Consider the following 19785-nt stretch of genomic DNA (forward strand, 5'->3'; position numbering starts at 1 on the left):
TGAACTCAGGACCTTCGGAAGAGCAGTCAGTGCTCTTAACCGCTGAGCCATCTCTCCAGCCCGAAAATTTTTTTAAAAGCAAAAAGCTGAGGAAATATGGACACCAGGATGCATGTGGTGTACATAAACTCCCACAAGTCTACATATATCTACACAAATGGTGAATTAAAAGTAATTTTTAAAGGATCAACAGATAATTCCTGGTCTGGTTGTTGTGTTTCTGATCAGGTGGGAGGGTAGCCTGGGACTCGGAAGCCCAGAGACCTTTAAAATTCTGAGGGGAGAAGGTATCCCAATGGAAGGGCATCGTGAGACATGGGGACCCAGGAACCACACAGCTCTGAGGTGGGACAGTGTCCCAGTGGAAGGGTATCAGGAGACATGGGAGCCCAGGAACCACATAGCTCTGAGAGGAAGCCTCAGAGGCGTTGCAGTTTCCAGGGGAGGGTATCCCCAGCTGAACTGAGGAGCTCCAGAGCCTCAGCCCCGCTCTTTCTCCACTTCTCTTCTCTCCCTTGCTTCTTTTCTTCTTGGCTTCCTCTGAAAGGAGAGTTACATCAGGCAGGAAATCTTATGAAAGAGATTTGGGGAGGGAAGAATCCAGGAGGAGGAGGGCCTAATCCAGGGATGGCTGCCCTATATGCTCAGGAGCGGACAGCAAGAAACTGAACAAAGGGGCAGGCAGTGCTTTTATAGGATTTCTGAGGGCACAGAGCTTCTCAGGGCAGAGATTACCAGAGTAAGAATTTGTGGAATTTCAAGTCCTGAGCTTGGGTAGGCTCAGAGATTGGTGGGTTTTTTCATCTCCTTTTCCCCGTGTTAGGGCCCATGGCTTAGGGTGGGAGAAGTAGAAGCTAGCTTTTGCTGAGGCGTCATCTCTGAGGCTGCTGGGGAGGCTGGAGAGGTGCTGCCACTGTGGACAGCTCCTAAGGGCAGCTCCTGCTGAGAAGCAAGAAGAAGTGCACCACCGTGGACAGCTCTTGTGATGGCCATGGGGCCTCCATTTTGACAGGAGCCCCCATTTTGGACAGCTCCTGTGGGGCATTTTACTGCTGCAGCTGTAGCCTGAATCAGGAAGAAAGGGCCTTCCTCAGCCTTGATGGCTTTTGTGGTGCACCTCTCAGGGACTATGGTTGTCATCTTGGGGTGCTCACCTCAGTGGCACATAGCACACACCACAGGTTTGACAAGCAGAAAGTCTCTACCTTCCTAGACCTCTTGCTTTACATCTTGTCTCACAATAGCGCCATTTTTAAAGTTATTTTTAATTTTTTGAGCTAAAATAAAAAAGATATTTTTCAGCCAGATATGGTTGCACATACCTTTAATCCCAGCAATTGGAAGACAGAGGCAGGTGGATCTCTCTGAGAGTTCATGGCTAGCCTGGTCCACAAAGTGATTTCCAGGACGGACAGGGCAACACAGAGAAACCCTGTCTTGAAAAACCAAAAAAAAATTTTTTTCATATATGTTCATTATTATACTTCATCCATATTGTCTTCCACACAGTATTCTCCAGCTCCTCCCAATTCTGTGTCTTCCACCTCTTCAGAGCTTCCTCTCTGTCCTTTGCACATATGCCAGTCACCCATTCTGTAGGCTACTTCCTGTTTCTTCACAAGCCCCCCTGCCTCAAGAGTTGTTCTTTGTCTCCATGAATAAGAGGGCAGTTTTTGTACAAAGCAGGCGTGATCCAATCACAGGCCCCCTTAAAACTTCCTTCTCTTGGCATGGCAGCACACACCCCTGTAATCTTGGCACTTGAGAGCTACGGCAGGAGGAGCAAAGCTCGATCCCAGCCTGGGCTACATGAGACCCTGTCTTAAGACAACGGCAGTAAACCTCGGTGCTCTTCCCACAATCTGTGGTTAATAAAGTTCATACTTGTTAATGTGACTTAGAGGCCTCTCGGGCTCTGTTGTCTGCTTGGTATAAGCCTGATGGTTCACCTTCCACCACTGCCTTCGGCACTTCCAAAACACTATTCTTTGGAGCTTTAAGTCCTTCAAGTGGGTCTGGTGGCCTTTCTTTGTAGGCACACTTCTCCTAGAGTGGTCCTCACCTGTCTGGCTCCTACTTCCTGTAGAGCCCAGGTTAGACATTACTTACTCTAGTTAGCCTCCTTCATCCCACAAGACCAGAGTTGTCTCTCAGCACCCTTTTCCAGTCTGTGGTCAGACAGAGCAGACTGCCTCTGGCTGGGTCACTTGCATGTGAGTATTTCTCACAGCCGTGAAAACTGGAAGGTCCGAGGTCGGGTAGTAGGATGAGACCGTGGGGTTCTGAGACTTTCAGATCCAGACAAGCCCTTCTCCGGGTTCTGCCAGTTCTGCTGTTGTGGGGTAGTCACCAGAGAAGATTGCTCGGACATGGCTTTGAGCCATAGAAAGTATTAACCAGCTGGCCTCTATACTGGGTGTGTGGGATGTCAGTGTAGCGCTGAGCCTTTCTCAGCACAAAAGCCGTCTTCTGGGTGGGTATACTTCAGTTAACAAGAACAGTTAGAAGTGGAGCTACAGAAGTTAACAAGCAAGCTTAGTTCATTTTGAAACTTTCCTAGAACGGTATGGACATTGATGGCTTAGGCCTTTGTTTTGGTTTTGTCATCTTGGGCTGTTTACATGCTGAGTTTTGAAGCCTAAATGTTGTTGTCTTCATGGAGTCTGCTGTGCTAGGGTCTGGGGCCTCTTACACTTCCTGTGTCCTCACTCATGCTACCCTCTTCTTAATACAATCTCACCTTGTGTGTTAAAATGTCAGCATATGAATTTAAAGAGCTGACCCTCTCCCTTGTCATACAAAAATGAACTTAGCTTGTCTCTATCTCCAGAGTGTGAGTCCTGATGCCAGGAATCATGACTTGCCTGTGTGTGTGTAAGACACTGAGATCCTCTCTAGATAGATAGTGAATCATGACTTGCCTGTGTGTGTGTAAGACACTGAGATCCTCTCTAGGTAGATAGTGAATCATGACTTGCCTGTGTATGTGTAAGACACTGAGATCCTCTCTAGATAGATAGTGTGCACGCATGAACAGTCCTGTGGTTTCTCTAGTCGGCCACTCAGGAAGCCTTGGCTGCAACCAGCTTTACTGTTTCCCATCACTCCTCCAAAAGCAGCACATTCTCCTTGCCTCTATGGCTTTTCACCTTGCCCCAAAGGCCCCTTTAAGTTCCAGTTCAGCACAAGTGCAAAGGCCTGTGCTCAGAGGTAGGTATGTGGAAGTAGGGCTCATATTCTTATGGGGCCCTGGATATTCTCTATGATATGTAGTGAGTAAGGGAAGGGACAGCGGCAATAGTGGCTCATGTGGACACCCTGGGTCTACCGCTCCCACCCTACCCTTCCTCCTTTGTCTCCTTCCGACATAGAAAGATTGTCTAGTTAGTTCCTATTGTCGCTTGACTAGATTGTAACACTTGACACAATGTAGTGTCACCTTGAAATAGGGAGGAGAAGGTCAATAGTAGAATGGTCTCAGATGGACCTGTGGCCATGTCTGTGAGAGATTGCCTTGATTGATTATTGAGATGAGAGGGCCCAGCCCCCTCTGGATATCAGTGTCCCCAGGCAGGTGGGCCTGGGCTGTATAAGAGAGCTAGCTCAGTGAGTAGTGTTGCTCCATGGTTTCGCCTCAGTTCCTGCTTGAGTTCCCACTGACGTAGTGGTGGACTGTGACTTGAAGGTGTAAGTTGACATGAACCTTTTCTCCCCAATTTGCTTCTGGTCTGAGTGTTTTATCACTGCAACAGAAAGATAACTAGAATAGGATGGTATTAATGCCAACTGTTAAGAATCATATAGGAGGGCCTTGTGGTGGTGCATGCCTTGCATCCCAGCACTTGGGAGGAAGAGACAGGCAGATCTTTGACTTCAAGGCTAGTCTTGTCTACAGAGTGAGTTCCAGGACAGCCAGGGCTATCTGGCTCACAGAGAAACCCTGTCTTTAAAAAAAAAAAAAAAAAAAAAAAGTTGTATAGGAAGCAACTGACACAGAATGCCATCTTCCATCTTCCAGCTTTTCCCCTGTGCAACCTCAAACACCCAGGCTTGTGGCTTTAAGCCCTATGGAGTTTAGTGTACCTGCTGTTATAACATTTCTCACCCATGTGAACCTCCCCGGCAGCGATCCATCTTTCCCCTCTCACTGAGGATTCTTGAGGGTGGTATGCCACGTATGCCACAACCGTATGCCACAGTTGTTTTGTAGCCTGGCACCAAGCAGAGCCTGCTCGTCCAGTTAGCATTTGCTTCTTGTAGTCTTTAAGTCAGGAAGAGTTTTGGAGGAGTGTGGCCCACTGGTTCCCAGTTGCCCAACCATGGCTCACCTGGCAGTGTGTTGAGAGACACAGATTGCACATGCAGGCTCCTAAAGCATGTAGATCCATGGTCACCAAAGCACATTAGTCACGTACACATGACAGAAAGCATGGAAGGATTGATCTTGCTTGTGGTTTGAGGGTGCGGCAGGGAAACTGTGGCTGCGAGTGTGCAAGGCTGCTTGCTCATGTCCCAGCAGACCAGGAAGGAGAGAAAACGGAATGCCAGTGCTTAGTGCTCTCTTCTTGAATTTAGTCCTGGACCCCAGCCCACGGAATGGTGCCGCCCACACTCAGGTGGATCTTTCCTCTTGAGTTGAACCTCTCTGAAAATGTTCTCACAGACATACCCAGAGGTATCTCTCTTAAGTGATTTTAAAAATTTTTTATGTGTATTTTGTCTACATGTATGTCTGTGCACTGTGTACATGCCTGATGTCCATGGAGACCAGAAGAGGGTGTTTGATTTCCTGAAACAAGAGTTATAGACAATTGTGGTTGTCAGCCTCCATGTGGGTACTGGGAATTGAACCCAGGTCCTGTGGAAGAGCAGCCAGTGCTCAAACCATTAAGCTATCTCTCCAACCCCTCTTAAGAAACCAATGTCATCACACTAAAGCTGAGCATGGCTCGGAGAGGCATAACTGGTACTTAGGACTAATCAGTGAGATGGAAGAGATGTTCTAAAGTTAGATTTGGGGGCCTGCTGCGTTCAGTGCTCAGCACCACATGGCATCTCACACCTTCTGTAACTTAGTTCTGGGGAATCCCATGGCTCTCTTCTGGCCTCCAAGGACGCCACACATATGGTGTGCTTACAGACATGCAGACAAAACACTCGTACAGTAAACAAAATATGTAAAGTTAGATCATAATGCTGGAGACACCAGAACTCACCAGTTACACACTCTGGAGTTTTGTAAAATGTAAAGTCACAGCAAGGCTGTTAAATACCATTCCAGAGCCACAGCCCACTTACTGGGGAAAGCCATCTCCCACAGCAGGTCCCCAGAAGCTAGCCCTGCTTGGAGAATTAGTGACTGCCTTTAGATGGTCGTGAAGTCTTCCCTCGGTGTCCTTGACAGATGGCGGCTATGGGTTAGCTCCTCCCATAGCTAGCCATCTGTACCCAGTGCATCCTTTTCTGTGTGAAGAAGAGGCTTCTCTGTCTGAGGTTTCCTCATGAGTGAAATTGACCTGCAGTTTCATGAACCGGGTTCTGCCTCGACCGAAGGGAGAAAGGAGACCTGAAACACAGAGTTCGAAAACAAAAGGACACGAAGCCAAGTTGAGGGTTTCCAATCAAGGCTCGTCTTTACTTTGGGGTTTCAGCATTTATATACAAGAGAGCAAACTGAATCTCTAGGTTACAATGACATTTGAATAACATAAGCAATTCTGGAGGAGTCAGGAAGAATCCAAAAAAAGTCAAGGGGGAAGTCCAAGGGAAGCTAGCTGCTGGGCTGAAGGTGGAGACTCCGGGCGTCCGGCAGGTCTCAGCTCCCGGGAAAGGCTGGAGGCACAGTCCACAGTGGGGGAGGAGGTCAACTACAGATGTCCTCAGGCTGTATACGTGCCTGCTCTGGAGTCCTCAAAGGCGGAACTCGTAGTAGTGAGTCTTTGGTTCAGGCACAGCAGGCGTGAGTTGAGTCTCCCGTGGCAGGCTACGATGTTTTGCAGCTGAAGGACCGCAACACATGAGTGCTGTCCTGGCAGCAACGCCTGAAGGAAGGAGTCTCCCCACCCTCCTCCTGTCAGCTGCTTCCTGTGTGCTCTGTCCCCAAGGCCACAGTAACTTACGCTGCCTCATTTGATGGTGGCCCTTAGGGATGCTGTCAGCAGGAACCATCTCTGCACCTCACACCAAACGTACCTACATAACTTCATGCAGTCATCCAGCAATTATAGTTCACCCAGTGCAGTAAGGTTCATGTGGGTCTATGAGTCTTATGTCCACACACATCTGTGTAAGTTGAGCTTAAGAGACTGTAAGCATTTTCCGTAATCATTTTTTGGTATTACAATGTGATTGCAAATCTTCCCCTTTCCCTTCACGCCCTACAAACTCTCCCGATTACCTCCTCACTGCTCTCTGTGGAATGTTCTTGTATGTGTGTGATTTCAGGGTTGACCATTGGTTAACCAAAGAGGTGTGCTCTTCCCCGGGGAAACTAAACTCTTATCTCTCCTGCTCCCAGCATTCTTCAGTGGCCTCTGGTTCTTTGTCTAGGGCTGAGGCCTTCTGAGCTCTCCCTTGTCCCTGTCAGCATGTCTGTCGGTGTAATCCACCTGCAGGTCATTAAGGCAGCCATGTTGGTGGGAATTCACAGCTGCAGCTTCTGACATTCCTAGGAGGCACAGTCTCACAGCAAACACATTCATCCAGCTCTTACACTGTTCTCAGTTGTCTCCGAGCCTTAGGGGCAGGGGCTCTTGTGGGTGTGTCTCTCGGTGGGGCCTGGGATCTACAGCACTGCATTTGGATCAGTTGTGCTTGTCTCCATCCTTTGCTGTCTTAGTCAGATTCTGAGTGAACACCTCACCTGGAGTCATTGCAGCTTTGAGAACTTTCTCCCTGATTCCTTGGTGAAAGTGTTGGAGGCCAAGCCCCGGTGCCAACAGCCGGTTCTCTAGGTGTAATTAGGTGCAGATACAGCCTCAGGGCCCCTTGGGAATTGTGGTCGGGAAGCTCCCATGGAGAGCCTGGGTGGGGGAGGGTAAGAGTGGGTCTGCACAGCAGGCCTGTGAGGCTGATGGAGGCCCACAGTCACTACCCTGTGCAGTGAGGCTGATGGAGGCCCACAGTCACTACCCTGTGCAGTGAGGCTGATGGAAGCCCACGGTCACTACCCTGTGCTGTGAGGCTGATGGAGGCCCACGGTCACTACCCTGTGCTGTGAGGCTGATGGAGGCCCACGGTCACTACCCTGTGCTGTGTGCAGAGTACCTTAGGGCTCAGTTGAGAAGCTGGCCATAAGGTGATCAAGTGCTTCTAGTTTGAAAACTCGTCTTCCCGCTAGAGAAGACCTAAGAAAGGCCCTGGGTTGTCCCCAGCTCCTCCTGAAAGCCATCTGGTCCCCTCCTTCCTCCCCACCTCCTCACAGAATGCACAAGACCTCCTGTCCTGAGCTCTCCCGACTTTCCCATTCTTTGGGGCTCTGTTCTCGCAGCTTGCCTGGCTCTAAAGGCATCCCTTGCCCATCTCCAAAATGTTCTGAAGATTTCAGAGCCCTGTCCTACTTGCCTGGCCTTCCCCCCATGGTTCTTCTGAGGTGTACTCTGAGCCATCAGCATCCTTTTAGGTGGTCAGCTCACACTGACAAGGAATGAGCCAGGAGTACAGGGAGCCTATGGGCCTGAGGCTGGCCATCGCCTCAGCCAAGCTCCTGAAAGAGGTGAAATTCACCGGAGATGCTGCTCCTCATACACACCAGGCCCTAAGGGTATTCCCTGTACACTAGGTCTTGGTCTTGGGGACTCTCATCCATACCACGTCCCATGCAAGCTCCTGTAAGATGAAATTTAAGTTGACTCTCCAGCACCCACTTGCAGGTGGATCATTTCACCCTGTCTTTCAAATCCTGGGCTCATCCTGGCCACACGTGGAAGCCATGGATGGGAGGCAGAGGAATGAAATGGAACAGGTGGTTGCAGCCAGCATCTGACCTGCACCTGTGGCCTTGCTGTCAGGTGGTGTATGAGGACAGCCGCATGGTTGGCCTGAAGGCCCCCTATGTGTCAGGCTTTCTGGCCTTCCGAGAGGTACCTTTCCTGGTGGAGTTGGTACAGCGGCTTCAAGAGAAGGAACCAGACCTCATGCCCCAGGTAGGTGGCTCCTAAGGTGAGGAGAATCCCTCTGCTTGTGCCTAGGGAGGGAAGGTGGCCTCAGGCCACTGCCACTCATAGAAGGAAGGGGATAAGATTTTCAAAAACCAGGACCCCTGTTGCTATGTCCCCTTCTCGCTGCTCCAGGACAGCCCAGCTGACTGACTCCCCTGTGGCTCTGTAGGTCCTTCTTGTGGATGGAAACGGGGTGCTTCACCAACGAGGTAATACTCCTAAAAGAGTCAGACGGGTGCCATGACGGGCGCCATGACGGGTGCCATGACGGGTGCCATGAGAGACTAGAGCGTTTTCTGCCCACAAGAGGCCCTCCTCTCACCCCACCTCTTTGGACCCACTTGCCTCCCATGGTACCTTACACTGGCCAGTTCCCAGTACCTCCTCTAGGCCTACCTGATGACTAAAGATTGATGACTGAGCTCAGGTCACCTCCATTCACACACTGGCCCTGAGCTACCTGGCAGGCTTTGTCCCTGTGCATGCCAGGGCACTCTGTCCTGAGGAAGAGTACAGTGGCCCTCGCAGGTAGGGCATGAGGGAGCTATTGGCCTTCATAGCCATCAGGAATGAGAGGGGTCTGGCTAGAAACCATGAGCCCAGAGCCAAAAGACAGACACATGCTAATCTAGACAGCAGTTCTGGGCCAGCAGGCCACTCCTGGGTGTATGTTCCCAGCCACTGTGATCCAGGTCCCCTGACAGAAGGCCCAAACCATAGGTTACCAGTCCATGCAGAGGCCTGAAGACAGCAGTAGATGGAAGAGAGTGAAGGGTCACAAGGATGCATGTGCCTTAGTTCAGCCATGCTGTCAGAGGAGGGAGGCTTCCCACAATGCTCCTTGACACTGGTGCTGTCAGGACAGAGGGCCCACTCAGAGTACAGTCAGTTTGGCCCAAGAGTCTGTCTATAGATGAGAGATTTTTTTTTTTGAAGTTGGCTCCCCATCCCATCCCCACCACCCTACTCTCTCCCTTTGCTCCCTTGCAGGCTTCGGGGTGGCCTGCCACCTTGGTGTCCTTACAGAGCTGCCCTGCATCGGCGTGGCCAAGAAGCTCCTGCAGGTGGATGGACTGGAGAACAATGCCCTGCACAAGGAGAAGGTGAGGGGGGCTTTGGAACTTCATGTGACTCAACCAGTGTGTGCCTGTGTTAGCCCTGTGGCACATGCTTGGCCTCCTCTTGCAGCACCTCAGATCCAGCTTGGCCTGCTGGCACACTCACGTCAGTGGTGTCTTGCCTGGAATCAGACCCACTTTTCCCTAGGCACTGTCTTCCAAGTGCCTGTAGGCAGTTGGAGCAGTGGCTCACAGTTCTATTCCCAGGCACCTCCCACCACGTTTATCTCCCCTGCTTCCTTGCCTCTGCCAGTACTGCATGCACGCAGGGCCACGCCTTCCAGCCCCTGGGGACAGGCTTTCTAGGTTTCCACCTCACACTAGCGACCTTCTTCCCTCCACACAGCCAGCCTCCAGTCCCTGCTTACTGTCATCCTGGCTGTGGCCCTTGCTCCACCTCCACTGCGCCATTTTCTACCCCATAATCCTCACAGTGGGTGTGCCATCCTCATCTAAGGAAAGCCATTAACATAATGTTTATCCCACAGGACAAGTTCCAAGAAACCTGACCGTCTCTTTCCTAGCTCCCAGGAGCCTGTGTAGAGAGTTGTCTGTTGAGCTGGCGGAGGGAAAGACTCAGGTCCACTCATGGCAGCCTGATAGATGGATGTGCTGATGGATGAATGTGCTGATGGATGGATGGATGTGCTGATGGATGTGCTGATGGGTGGATGTGCTGATGGATGGATGGATGTGCTGATGGATGGGTGTGCTGATGGATGGATGGATGTGCTGATGGATGGATGGATGGATGTGCTGATGGATGGGTATGCTGATGGATGGATGGATGTGCTGATTGATGGATGGATGGATGTGCTGATGGGTGGATGGATGTGCTGATGGGTGGATGTGCTGATGGATGGTTGGATGTGCTGATGGATGGGTGTGCTGATGGATGGATGGATGTGCTGATGGATGGATGTGCTGATGGATGGGTGTGCTGATGGATGGATGTGCTGATTGATGGATGGATGGATGTGCTGATGGATGGATGGATGGATGTGCTGATGGGTGGATGTGCTGATGGATGGATGGATGTGCTGATGGATGGGTGTGCTGATGGATGGATGGATATGCTGATGGATGGATGTGCTGATGGATGGATGGATGTGCTGATGGATGGATGGATGTGCTGATTGATGGGTGGATGTGCTGATGGATGGATGGATGTGCTGATGGGTGGATGTGCTGATGAATGGATGGATGTGCTAATGGATGGATGGATGTGCTGATTGATGGGTGGATGTGCTGATGGATGGATGGATGTGCTGATGGGTGGATGTGCTGATGGATGGATAGATGTGCTGATGGATGGATGGGTGTGCTGATAGATGGATGTGCTGATGGATGGATGTGCTGATGGATGGATGGATGTGCTGATGGATGGATGGATGTGCTGATGGGTGGATGGATGTGCTGATGGATGGATGGATGTGCTGATGGATGGATATGCTAATGGATGGATGTGCTGATTGATGGATGGATGGATATGCTGATGGATGGATGGATGTGCTGATGGGTGGATGTGCTGATGGGTGGATGGATATGCTGATGGGTAGATGGATGTGCTGATGGATGGATGGATGGATGTGCTGATGGGTGGATGGATGTGCTGATGGATGGATGGATGTGCTGGTGGATAGATGGATGTGCTGATGGGTGGATGTGCTGATGGGTGGATGGATGTGCTGATGGGTGGATGGATGTGCTGATGGATGGATGGATGGATGTGCTGATAGATGGATGGATGTGCTGATGGATGGATGGATGTGCTGATGGATGGATGGATGTGCTGATGGATAGATGGATGTGCTGATGGGTGGATGTGCTGGTCCTCCCCATCCATAAGAAAGGGGCTGTGAGTTGACTTGTGCCAAGCCCCTAGCTGGAGAGGAAGCATTCAGGAGGTGGCATCTTGAGCTTGGATATGGACTGCTGTGCCCAGTGTCACCTGTGTGCCCTCTGCCTGCCTCTTGGTGCCTTGGCTAACCACAACCCTTTTCCTAAGCTCCAGTTGCCAGGATAGATGGAACCTCATGACAGTGACCTCAGCACAGTCACTGACATACTCAGTGTGGCCTTTGAGGTGTAGACCTGTGGGGGGTGGGAGGGCACCTAGCCAAATGAAGCTCTCACATGGCTACTTAGGCCATGTGAAGTTTGATGGGTTGAAGAGATGGCTCAAGAGTTAGAGTATGTCCTGCTCTTGCAGAGGACCAACCCACACTGGGCTCCCAGCACCTGTGTTGCGTCACTGACAACCATGTCTAACTCCAGCTCCCAGCAATCTGATGCCCTAGCTTCCTGAGCACCTGCCCTCACATGCACTGTTCTTAAAAATAATCTTTTAAAGAATCAAGCTTCCCTTCAGCTGTTTGAGAAGGGACAATGGGTTGAGGGATGGCTCGGCCAGTAAAGTGCTTGTCTTGCATATAAAGACTTGAGGTTGATTCCCATTAGCCATGTAAAAAGTGCTGAGCATGGTGGGTCATGCTTGTTATCCCAGCATCAAGACGGCAGAAAGGCCTCTTGGTGAGCCCCAGACCAATAAGCCTCCTTCTCAAAGAAGGCGAATGATGCTCCTGAGGATGGTGTAGCCAGCCTGCCTGCTCTTTTGCTTGAGAATTTTGTTTGTTTGTGAGATGGAGGTCTCACTGTGTAGTCATGTTTGGCCTCAAACTCACAGAGCTCTGCCCTCTGTCTGTCTGGTGCTGAGACTAAAGGTGTGCATTAGCGTTCCTGCGATACACAATTTTAATAAGGTATTTTTACAGTTTTTTTCTCTGTTTCCCAGGTTGTGCTCCTGCAGACTGGGGGAGACACATTTCCTCTGATAGGCAACTCTGGGACTGTCCTGGGAATGGTGAGTGCCCAGAAAACTGTGCCCTGTCCAGACTGGGAGCCAACTAGGCCATGCCACAAGGCAGCTCAAGGCAGCTCATGCACACATGCACACATGCACTCTGTGTGGGCTGGACCCTGTTCCCTACATATCCTGCGACCAACCAGGGTATGCTGTGTCACATTGTCCTCTGGCTACCCTCACCCCATGTGCTACCTGAAGATGCCTGAGGGCCAACAACCCCAGAATCCTCGTACCCTATGAAGTCCTTCCTGCCATCCAGGACATCCTCACAGCCTCAGTCCAGACTCCTGCTCCACAGCAACGGTGCCCCATCCATGCTTGACCTCCCTCCTTCCACAGGCCCTAAAGAGCCATGACCACAGCACCAAGCCCCTCTATGTCTCTGTGGGCCACAGAATAAGCCTGGAGGTCGCTATGCGCCTCACCCACCACTGCTGTAGGTTCCGGATCCCAGAACCTATACGCCAGGTATGGGGGCTGTGATGGGAGTGGGGAAGTGGGGGGTGAGGGGGGCTGACATTGTCACCTAGTCTGTCTTAGTTTGTCTTTTATTGCTGTGATGAGACACCATGACCAAGGAAACTTTTTTTTTAAGATTTATTTATTTAATTTATGTGAATACATTGTTGCTGTTTTCAGATATACCAGAAGAGGGCATTAGATCCCATTACAGTTGGTTGTGAGCCACCATGTGGTTGCTGGGAATTGAACTCAGGACCTCTGGAAGAACAGTCTGTCCTCTTAACCACTGAGCCATCTCTCCAGCCCGAAATTCTTATAAAGGCAATCATTTAATTGGGGCTGGCTTAGAGGTTCAGAGGTTCAGTCTGTTATCATCATGATGGGAAGCATGGCAGCCTCCAGGCAGGCGTAGTGCTGGAGGAGCTGAGAGTTCTATCATGATCCAAAGGCAGCTGCTTCCAGGCAGTTTGGGTGAGAGTCTAAAACCCACGCCCACAATGACACACCTATTCCAGGAAGGCCACACCTCCTCATAGTTCCACTCCTTGGGCCAAGCTTACAAACCACACAGTCTCACTTGGGGTGGGTCTCTGCAGGCATCGGAGGACAGGCCCCAGGCCCTTGGTGAGAGGGCCTGAAGGCAGGACCAGTGGGACGCAACCCTTGCTCAGAGGCTCTGGCAGGGTTGTTCTATGGCTACACTGAAGAGGCTTGTGCTGGTGCCAAAGACACCAGCTGGGACCCTAGGCCATGGCTCTGGCAGACGCCTGTTACCTAAGCTGCTGTTCAGGGACCCAGAGGTTCAATACTCTGATAGGCAGTCATCTCGCCCTACAGGAAGGCAGCACGCAGCTGAGATCCCAGCATGTAGCGGTCACTTTTCTGCATCACCTGTCGCATGATGGTGTCTGTCCAAACGAGGCCTGTAGATTGAGAACCCAGGAAAAACCACTCATTATAGGAGGCTAGGACAGTCTAGACTCTGGAAAGGCACTAACAGAAGCAGCCCTGGTTCAGGAGGAATTTGATGCATTCACGCAACACAGCCAGAGCAGGGAGGCAGGAGGCGTCCAGTGCCAGGGCTTAGCAGCAAGACTTAGAGCAGCAGCTGTCTGTGTCAGCTGTGGGACAGATTTTCAGGCCACAACTCCATTCCTTCTAGAGGCTGTGAGGTCTTCGGGAGGTCTGAAGGAGGACATACAGCAGAGGGGCTACAGGCTGGACTCTGCCAGAGCCTGTCTCCGCTGAACCCTCAGGAGAGCCGCAGATGCACAAGATGGCCTCCAGGGGGCAGCAGCAAGCTGCGCCTCCTATGGTGCTCAGCCCTGCTCTTTGAAAGGCTGCCCAGAGGCTGCCTCTGAGAGGGAGTGAGCTCTTGCCATCCCCCAGGGAAGGCCTCTTTAACCGAGAACTCCTCTGGAGTGTTACTGCAGTTACAGGTGCAGTGGTCTCTCAAGCCTGTGAGTTGTGTCCTACGTGCAGAAGTCCTTTCCCTTCCATCTTGGCCGTCAAATGAGAGAAAGCCACTGACGCCCCTCCCTTAGCACTGCAGCCCAGGGCTGTGCAGCCCCAGACCTGCTTTTCTTAGCCATGGCGTTTCCCAGAGTGGTTTCTGTCCTAAGTAAGGGCTCAGCCTCCTGCAAAGCACCTTGAATACTGGGAGCCAGAGCATGCCTGTCACAGAGAGCCTGGCAGAGCACGTGGTGGCCTACCCTGGGAGCCCGGGTTGGCAGGGAGCAAGGGAATAGGGCTCTGTCCTGCCCAGCAGGACTGGCTGTGGCTCTTGGCCTATCTTCTGGCCCCTCAGCAGAGCGCCCTCCCAATTCCACTTCCCCAAAGTTCTCCAAGAAGGGGTTGGTGCCTGTCTCTAGGGACCTCCTTCCCCCTGCTCTGGTATAGCCCAGGACATCCCACTGCCCACAGCCTTCTTCCCTTAGCTGAAGAGGAGCTGTCTGCAGGATTAGTTGTTGCAGTCTGTAAGTCTTGTGATCCCAAAGCTAAGCTAAAGCCTGAGCTGGGATCAGGGGCTTCCTGAGGCTGGGCCCTTAGAGGTGGAGGGGGGTTATATTTAGATCTGAGTCCCTCTCTGTGTCCCTACCTATGGTCTCTAAGCCCATTTTTATAATGGTAACTTGTCAAACTTTCTGGAGATGAACAGGTGTCATAGCTGACACCTAGAGGGACAGCCAGTGGGGAAAAACCACTTAGTCTGTGAGTCAAAGAAGAGGGCTGAGCAGCCTGGGAAAGCAAGAGCTCTGAAGCTAGGACCCTCAGCCTGTTCATCTTAGCCCAAGGGTCTCAGCAGCTCTGTCAACTACAAACTGGTGGGGCTGATATCCCCAAAGGACGTGCTAGGCCCGTGTGGGCTGCTAGGATGGGAAGACATTCCCAGGGCCTGGTTACAGCTGTGTGTATCCTTCAGGCTGACATCCGCTCTCGAGAGTACATCCGGAGGACACTAGGACACCCTGGGGGGTCTCCCGCACAGGGAAAGGACGGGTGAGTGTGGGAAGGACGCCCTCAGCAGGTGAGTGTGGGAAGGACGCCCTCAGCAGGCTGTGCGTGAGGCCAGCCTGTCCTTGATACAGGGTTGTAGCTTAGGGCCACAGTGCGAGGCTGGGCCTGGCTGGGGACATAGGGAGGGGATCCCTCAGAGGAGAACAGACTTCAAATATAGTAACCCACTCCTATGGCTCAGCTGGCCCAAGGTCCACCTCCAAACATGGTTGCTATCCTAGTTAGGGTTTCTGTTGCTGTGAGGAAACACCATGACCAAAAGCAAGTTGGACAGGAAAGGGTTTGCCTTAAACTTCTATGTCACTGTTCATCACAGGAAGGAGTCAGGACAGGAACTCACACCGGGCGGGAACCTGGAGGCAGGAGCTGATGCAGAGGCCACGGAGGGTGCTGTTCACGGGCTTGCTCCTGTGGTTTGCTCAGCCTGCTTTCTTATAGAACCCAGGACACCAGCCCAGGGATGGCTCCACCCACAGTGTGCTGGACCCTCCCCCATCAGTCACTAATTAAGAAAATGCTCTGCTCTACAGGCTTGACTACAGCCTGATCTTATGGAGGCATTTTCTCGATTGAGGTTCCCTCCTGTCAAATGATTTTAGCTTGGGCCAAGCTGACATAAAACCACTCAGTACTGCTGCCTAGCCTTTTCTATTCCACTTTATCTGTCCAGAGGTCCAGACTAGGTCTCTCCAGAAAAGCGTATGACTTGGAGTCAGGCATGGTTCTGTTGTTTCCCACAGTTCCTCCCATGCCTGTCTCCCATCACAGGAGTTGTGTCCTTCGAGCTTTGAGTAAAGTGAGTCTGTTGTCAGTTAGAAGTCTCAGCTGGGGCACAGGGTGGCATGGACTCTTCACACGAGGTGGTATTACTAGAACAGGCCTTGGAGAAGTCTTGCCAAGAAACAGGTACTGTGATCCCATTTCATGGGTGAGGAAGCTGAGGCACAGAGAGCATCAGCAATAGAATGTGGTATATATGGTAGCTTCAGTCTTGATCCCTGCCTCTGGTGTGCCTCAGCACCCAGGTAAACACAAAGGCCCTGTCTTGGGTGGTGCCTGAGGAGCTAGAGATACACCTCTCATGCTCACTCCCCTGGTAGCTAAAGGCTCTTCCTGGGCCCACTACTCTGTTTGAGAACTGAAGGAATGGGCAGCTGGGCTCCTACCCCGATTCACAATTGAACTTGGCCATCCTGAGGGCAGAGTACACCTGCTCAGTTGAGGACTGCCTGCCTGCCCCTCTAAGCTGGGCCCTTCATCAGGCCTTCTAGAGACCCCTGGAGAACAAGGGGACTTCTGATACACCCTGGCTTTTTATGTTACCTGTTTCTTGGTGTCATTACCAGGAGCCAGAAGGAGCAGAGGACAAATGTATGCCCCCAAGGAGGCCTAGGAGCACCTGCAGATCATGGCAGGCCTCCTGAATGCAGAGGCTCTGGCACAGACCGGAAAGACCCAGAGCCAGGCTTTCAGGAACAAGAGGACCAGCAGTTGGAGAGAACGGGGCATCAGGAAGACTAAGGCCCCTGGCCTCCAATCACCACCCTGAGATGATCTCTAGGAGCAATGGGAACCTCACCCACAGCCACAGGTGGAGCACCACACCCCAGAGGCAACAGTGGCTGAAACTCAGGAGGATGCAGCCAGTTTAGTCCAGCATGGGCCAGTGGCTGCCAGCCTCCTCCATCACTGGCTAGTGAGTGTGGTCACCATGCCCAGCAGGACCACATTCCAGACCAGGAAGCACACACAAGCACCAAGAGGACATGAAGGACTTCAGGCTTCAGGTGCCCAGAGGCCCTGCAGTTGGCAGCCTGTGCCAGCACCTGCAGCTCCTCCCTTCTCCCTCTGCCAAATACAGATCTGGTTCTGGCTTTACGGCTTTATCCTCATGCATCACTCTTACTTCACCATCCTAGCCACAGTAGACTGTCATTCATGGGTATAGCCAGGCTGCAGCCCCCAAGGTGCCTGTCCTTAAGCCTGCCTGCCACTGAGCTCCAGGGACCTACAGTGGGAAAGCCTCAATCCTGGAGCGGGCTCAAGAGTGGGCGCTGGGGAGTCAGCTGCACAGAGGGTGCCAGATGGGAAGCCGGTTGAGGCCCATGGTGAGAAAGGCCCAGGCTCAGCTCCTCACTCCTCTTCCTGCCACCCTCTCACCAGAGAGAGCGTCAAAATCCCATCCCACTAAGAAGGTGGGTCTGTTCTAGCCTGGTGGCTTCTTGTCTGGGTGGCCTTGAAGGGGCTGCTGAGGCAGGCCAGCAGCATGGCTGCAGTACCCTGTCCTCCCACACACATTCTAGGCTCACCAGAGTGGCAGCTGAGCTGGGACACAGAGATGACACACCTGTGACATGTCTCCGGCCCGCACCCTAGTCCCTAGACTCCCTGGAGGAGAGGTGACAGATGGTAGCTAGCTGCCAAATCCTGTAGCTACCCATAGGGGGTGGTCAGGATGGGCTGAGGGTCAGTGACAGGAAGGACAGAGGGGTGGTCAGGATGGGCTGAGGGTCAGTGACAGGAAGGACAGAGGGGTGGCTCTCCTATGATACCCAGACCCTATGGACTGAGCTGGGCTGCCGAGCCTCCCTCCCAAGTCAGTCCATCGTGACTGTCAAGACCTTTTGGGGGTAGGCCTGCTGCTGCAGTCTCTGATGAAGCTGGCAGCTCATCCCTACTCCCTGGGGTTTCAAGTTTTGGATATAATAAAGATATACATGTGGTTCTGTCACCAAGTAAATGAGGTGTAGGGTAAAAGGAGGCAACCTCCCCACCACACACTTGGTGTGTAGGCCAGCCTCCGAGGGCAAGAGCCCCAGGGCCAGCCAGGGTGTCTGAGCAAGAAGGTAACCCTGCAGTACCCACATCCACCCACTGGCCCTCCCCGCCCTTCATGAACATTGTGCGCGTGCACACATACACACACACATACGCGCGCGCGCGCACGCTTCATGTTCCCTGGCATTCCTGTGGAAACCAGTGCTGGAGGGCCTGCAGCTGTCCCACCATCTGCCTTCCTAACTTCCAAATTTCTGCCTTCTCAAGCCCTGTCAAGACAGTTGTGGAGGGGGTTTTGGAGGTGGGGGAAGCAAAAAGGCTGAAGCTCAACCACAATGGCTAGAATCATTGCAAAGCTTCGATGTCAGGAGGGGAGTAAGGCCTGCCCAGCCTCTCATGCAGCCAGGTTCTCAAGGAGAGGTGGCTAAGGGCTTTGCACAGGGCCAGCACACAGCATCCTTGGGTGAAGGAAAGCTGTTTAGAGAAGTAGGCCCCAGAAGCCAAAGCCCTCAGTCCTTAAGGCCACCCTCACAGGTGTGGGGAAGAACAGCTTACCGAGTCCCCATCCAGGCCTCACTTGAACAGGCAGCTCCTCTCCTCCCACTCCTGTGAGCCACCAGAGTGTGGCTGGGGATCCAGCCTGCTCACCCAGGCTCATCTGTTCAACAGGAGACCTTCTCCAGGACACACAGAAGTCAGACTGGATGCCGCTCGGCTTGGTACCTTCCAACACTCAGACTCTCTTCTCAACCTGGACAGAGCGACCATGCCCACCTTTGGAGAGTAGCTCTCCAAGCTGCCAGTGCAGCCAGAAGCTGTGAGCACTCTCCCGAGGCGCAGGCCGGAGCCTGAAAGGGGGCTTCTAGACAACTTTTATGCGATTCAGTCTGAAAGAAAATCCTTTCAGTCATTAAAATACAACTTCTTTTGCACAGTGGAGTGTCTGGGGAGCCTGAGACCAGAGAATCTCTGGGCCTGGGTTCAAGGCAAGCTGAGGGACATAGACCTGAGGCTTTGTCAAACAAAAAGGATTCATTGTCTTGTGCAGCCATTACCATTCTTGCCCGGAAGCATTTCTATTGTCCCAAAGACAGCCCTATGCTACTGGCTTCTAGTCCCCGCCCTTCCCTACAAGACCCCGTCAGCCCAGCTGCGCTGCTGCACGTGTGTGGTTTGCCTGCTTGCAGGCTCCTTCAGTGGCCACCATGGATCACCACTTCGTGTCCTGCATTTGGTTTGTCCAGCCCTGAACTCCCATGTGTGTGTCCTACAGAGCCTATATCAAGAGCTCCTTTGTAACTTTCCAGTTCTCATGGGTGCATCTGTGCCTCTTCCTGTATAGGAAACCCAGCCCCAAGACGCTTCCCACAGAAGCAGCCCCTCCCACCACCCTGTCACCACCCACCCCAAAGGCATGTCCCTACCTTCCCAGTAGTGAGTGGGAAGCAGTGACCTGATGTGAGTTGGCTTGCCTTCTCATGATGAATGGCATCAGCACTCTGCACACCGGCCGTTTGTATGTACTGGGATAGATGCATCGTCACATCCTTTATCTGTTGCCTGTGTTGGGGCATGTGTGGAACTGGGTCATTTGTGGTTGTGTTTCAAGTTCTTCTGGATCTTAGGAGCTACTCTTAAATTTAATGCATTACCATTTTTTTTCTACTCCTGTGATCACTAGATATAGCCCTTTTTAGAGTCCTGTCTCTTGCCTTGGCCAGCCATGGTCCACATGTAGTGGTTTCCTTGGTGGACTCCTTGAGTGACCTGGAACATTGGAAGCACAGGTTCCCTGCAGGGGACCCACATGCATCCTCAAATTTAGAGGAGCAAACTTGTACCATGTCTGCATCACAGCCTTCCCTGCCTGTCCGCAACCAGCTAG

The 19785-nt window shown here is 52.2% G+C and overlaps 1 protein-coding gene across 3 annotated transcripts in view; it reads left to right on the top strand.

The window, feature by feature from the left end:
• Positions 1–19552, top strand: part of Endov (endonuclease V) — a 20638-nt gene extending 1086 nt beyond the window's left edge. For 2 of the 3 annotated variants that reach the window (XM_031352914.1, XM_031352915.1), the window contains exons 3-9: positions 8010–8144; positions 8329–8368; positions 9150–9262; positions 12072–12140; positions 12483–12611; positions 15028–15104; positions 16469–19552. In XM_031352914.1, coding sequence (XP_031208774.1) covers positions 8010–8144; positions 8329–8368; positions 9150–9262; positions 12072–12140; positions 12483–12611; positions 15028–15104; positions 16469–16643 — 738 coding nt within the window. In that variant the 3' untranslated portion in view covers positions 16644–19552. The remainder of the gene's footprint in view (positions 1–8009; positions 8145–8328; positions 8369–9149; positions 9263–12071; positions 12141–12482; positions 12612–15027; positions 15105–16468) is intronic. The other variant, XR_004113394.1, reaches the window with a different exon arrangement.
• Positions 19553–19785: the final 233 nt, after the last annotated feature.

Source organism: Mastomys coucha, unplaced genomic scaffold (genome assembly GCF_008632895.1).
Source record: "Mastomys coucha isolate ucsf_1 unplaced genomic scaffold, UCSF_Mcou_1 pScaffold5, whole genome shotgun sequence".
NCBI classification, from domain to species: Eukaryota; Metazoa; Chordata; class Mammalia; order Rodentia; family Muridae; genus Mastomys; species Mastomys coucha.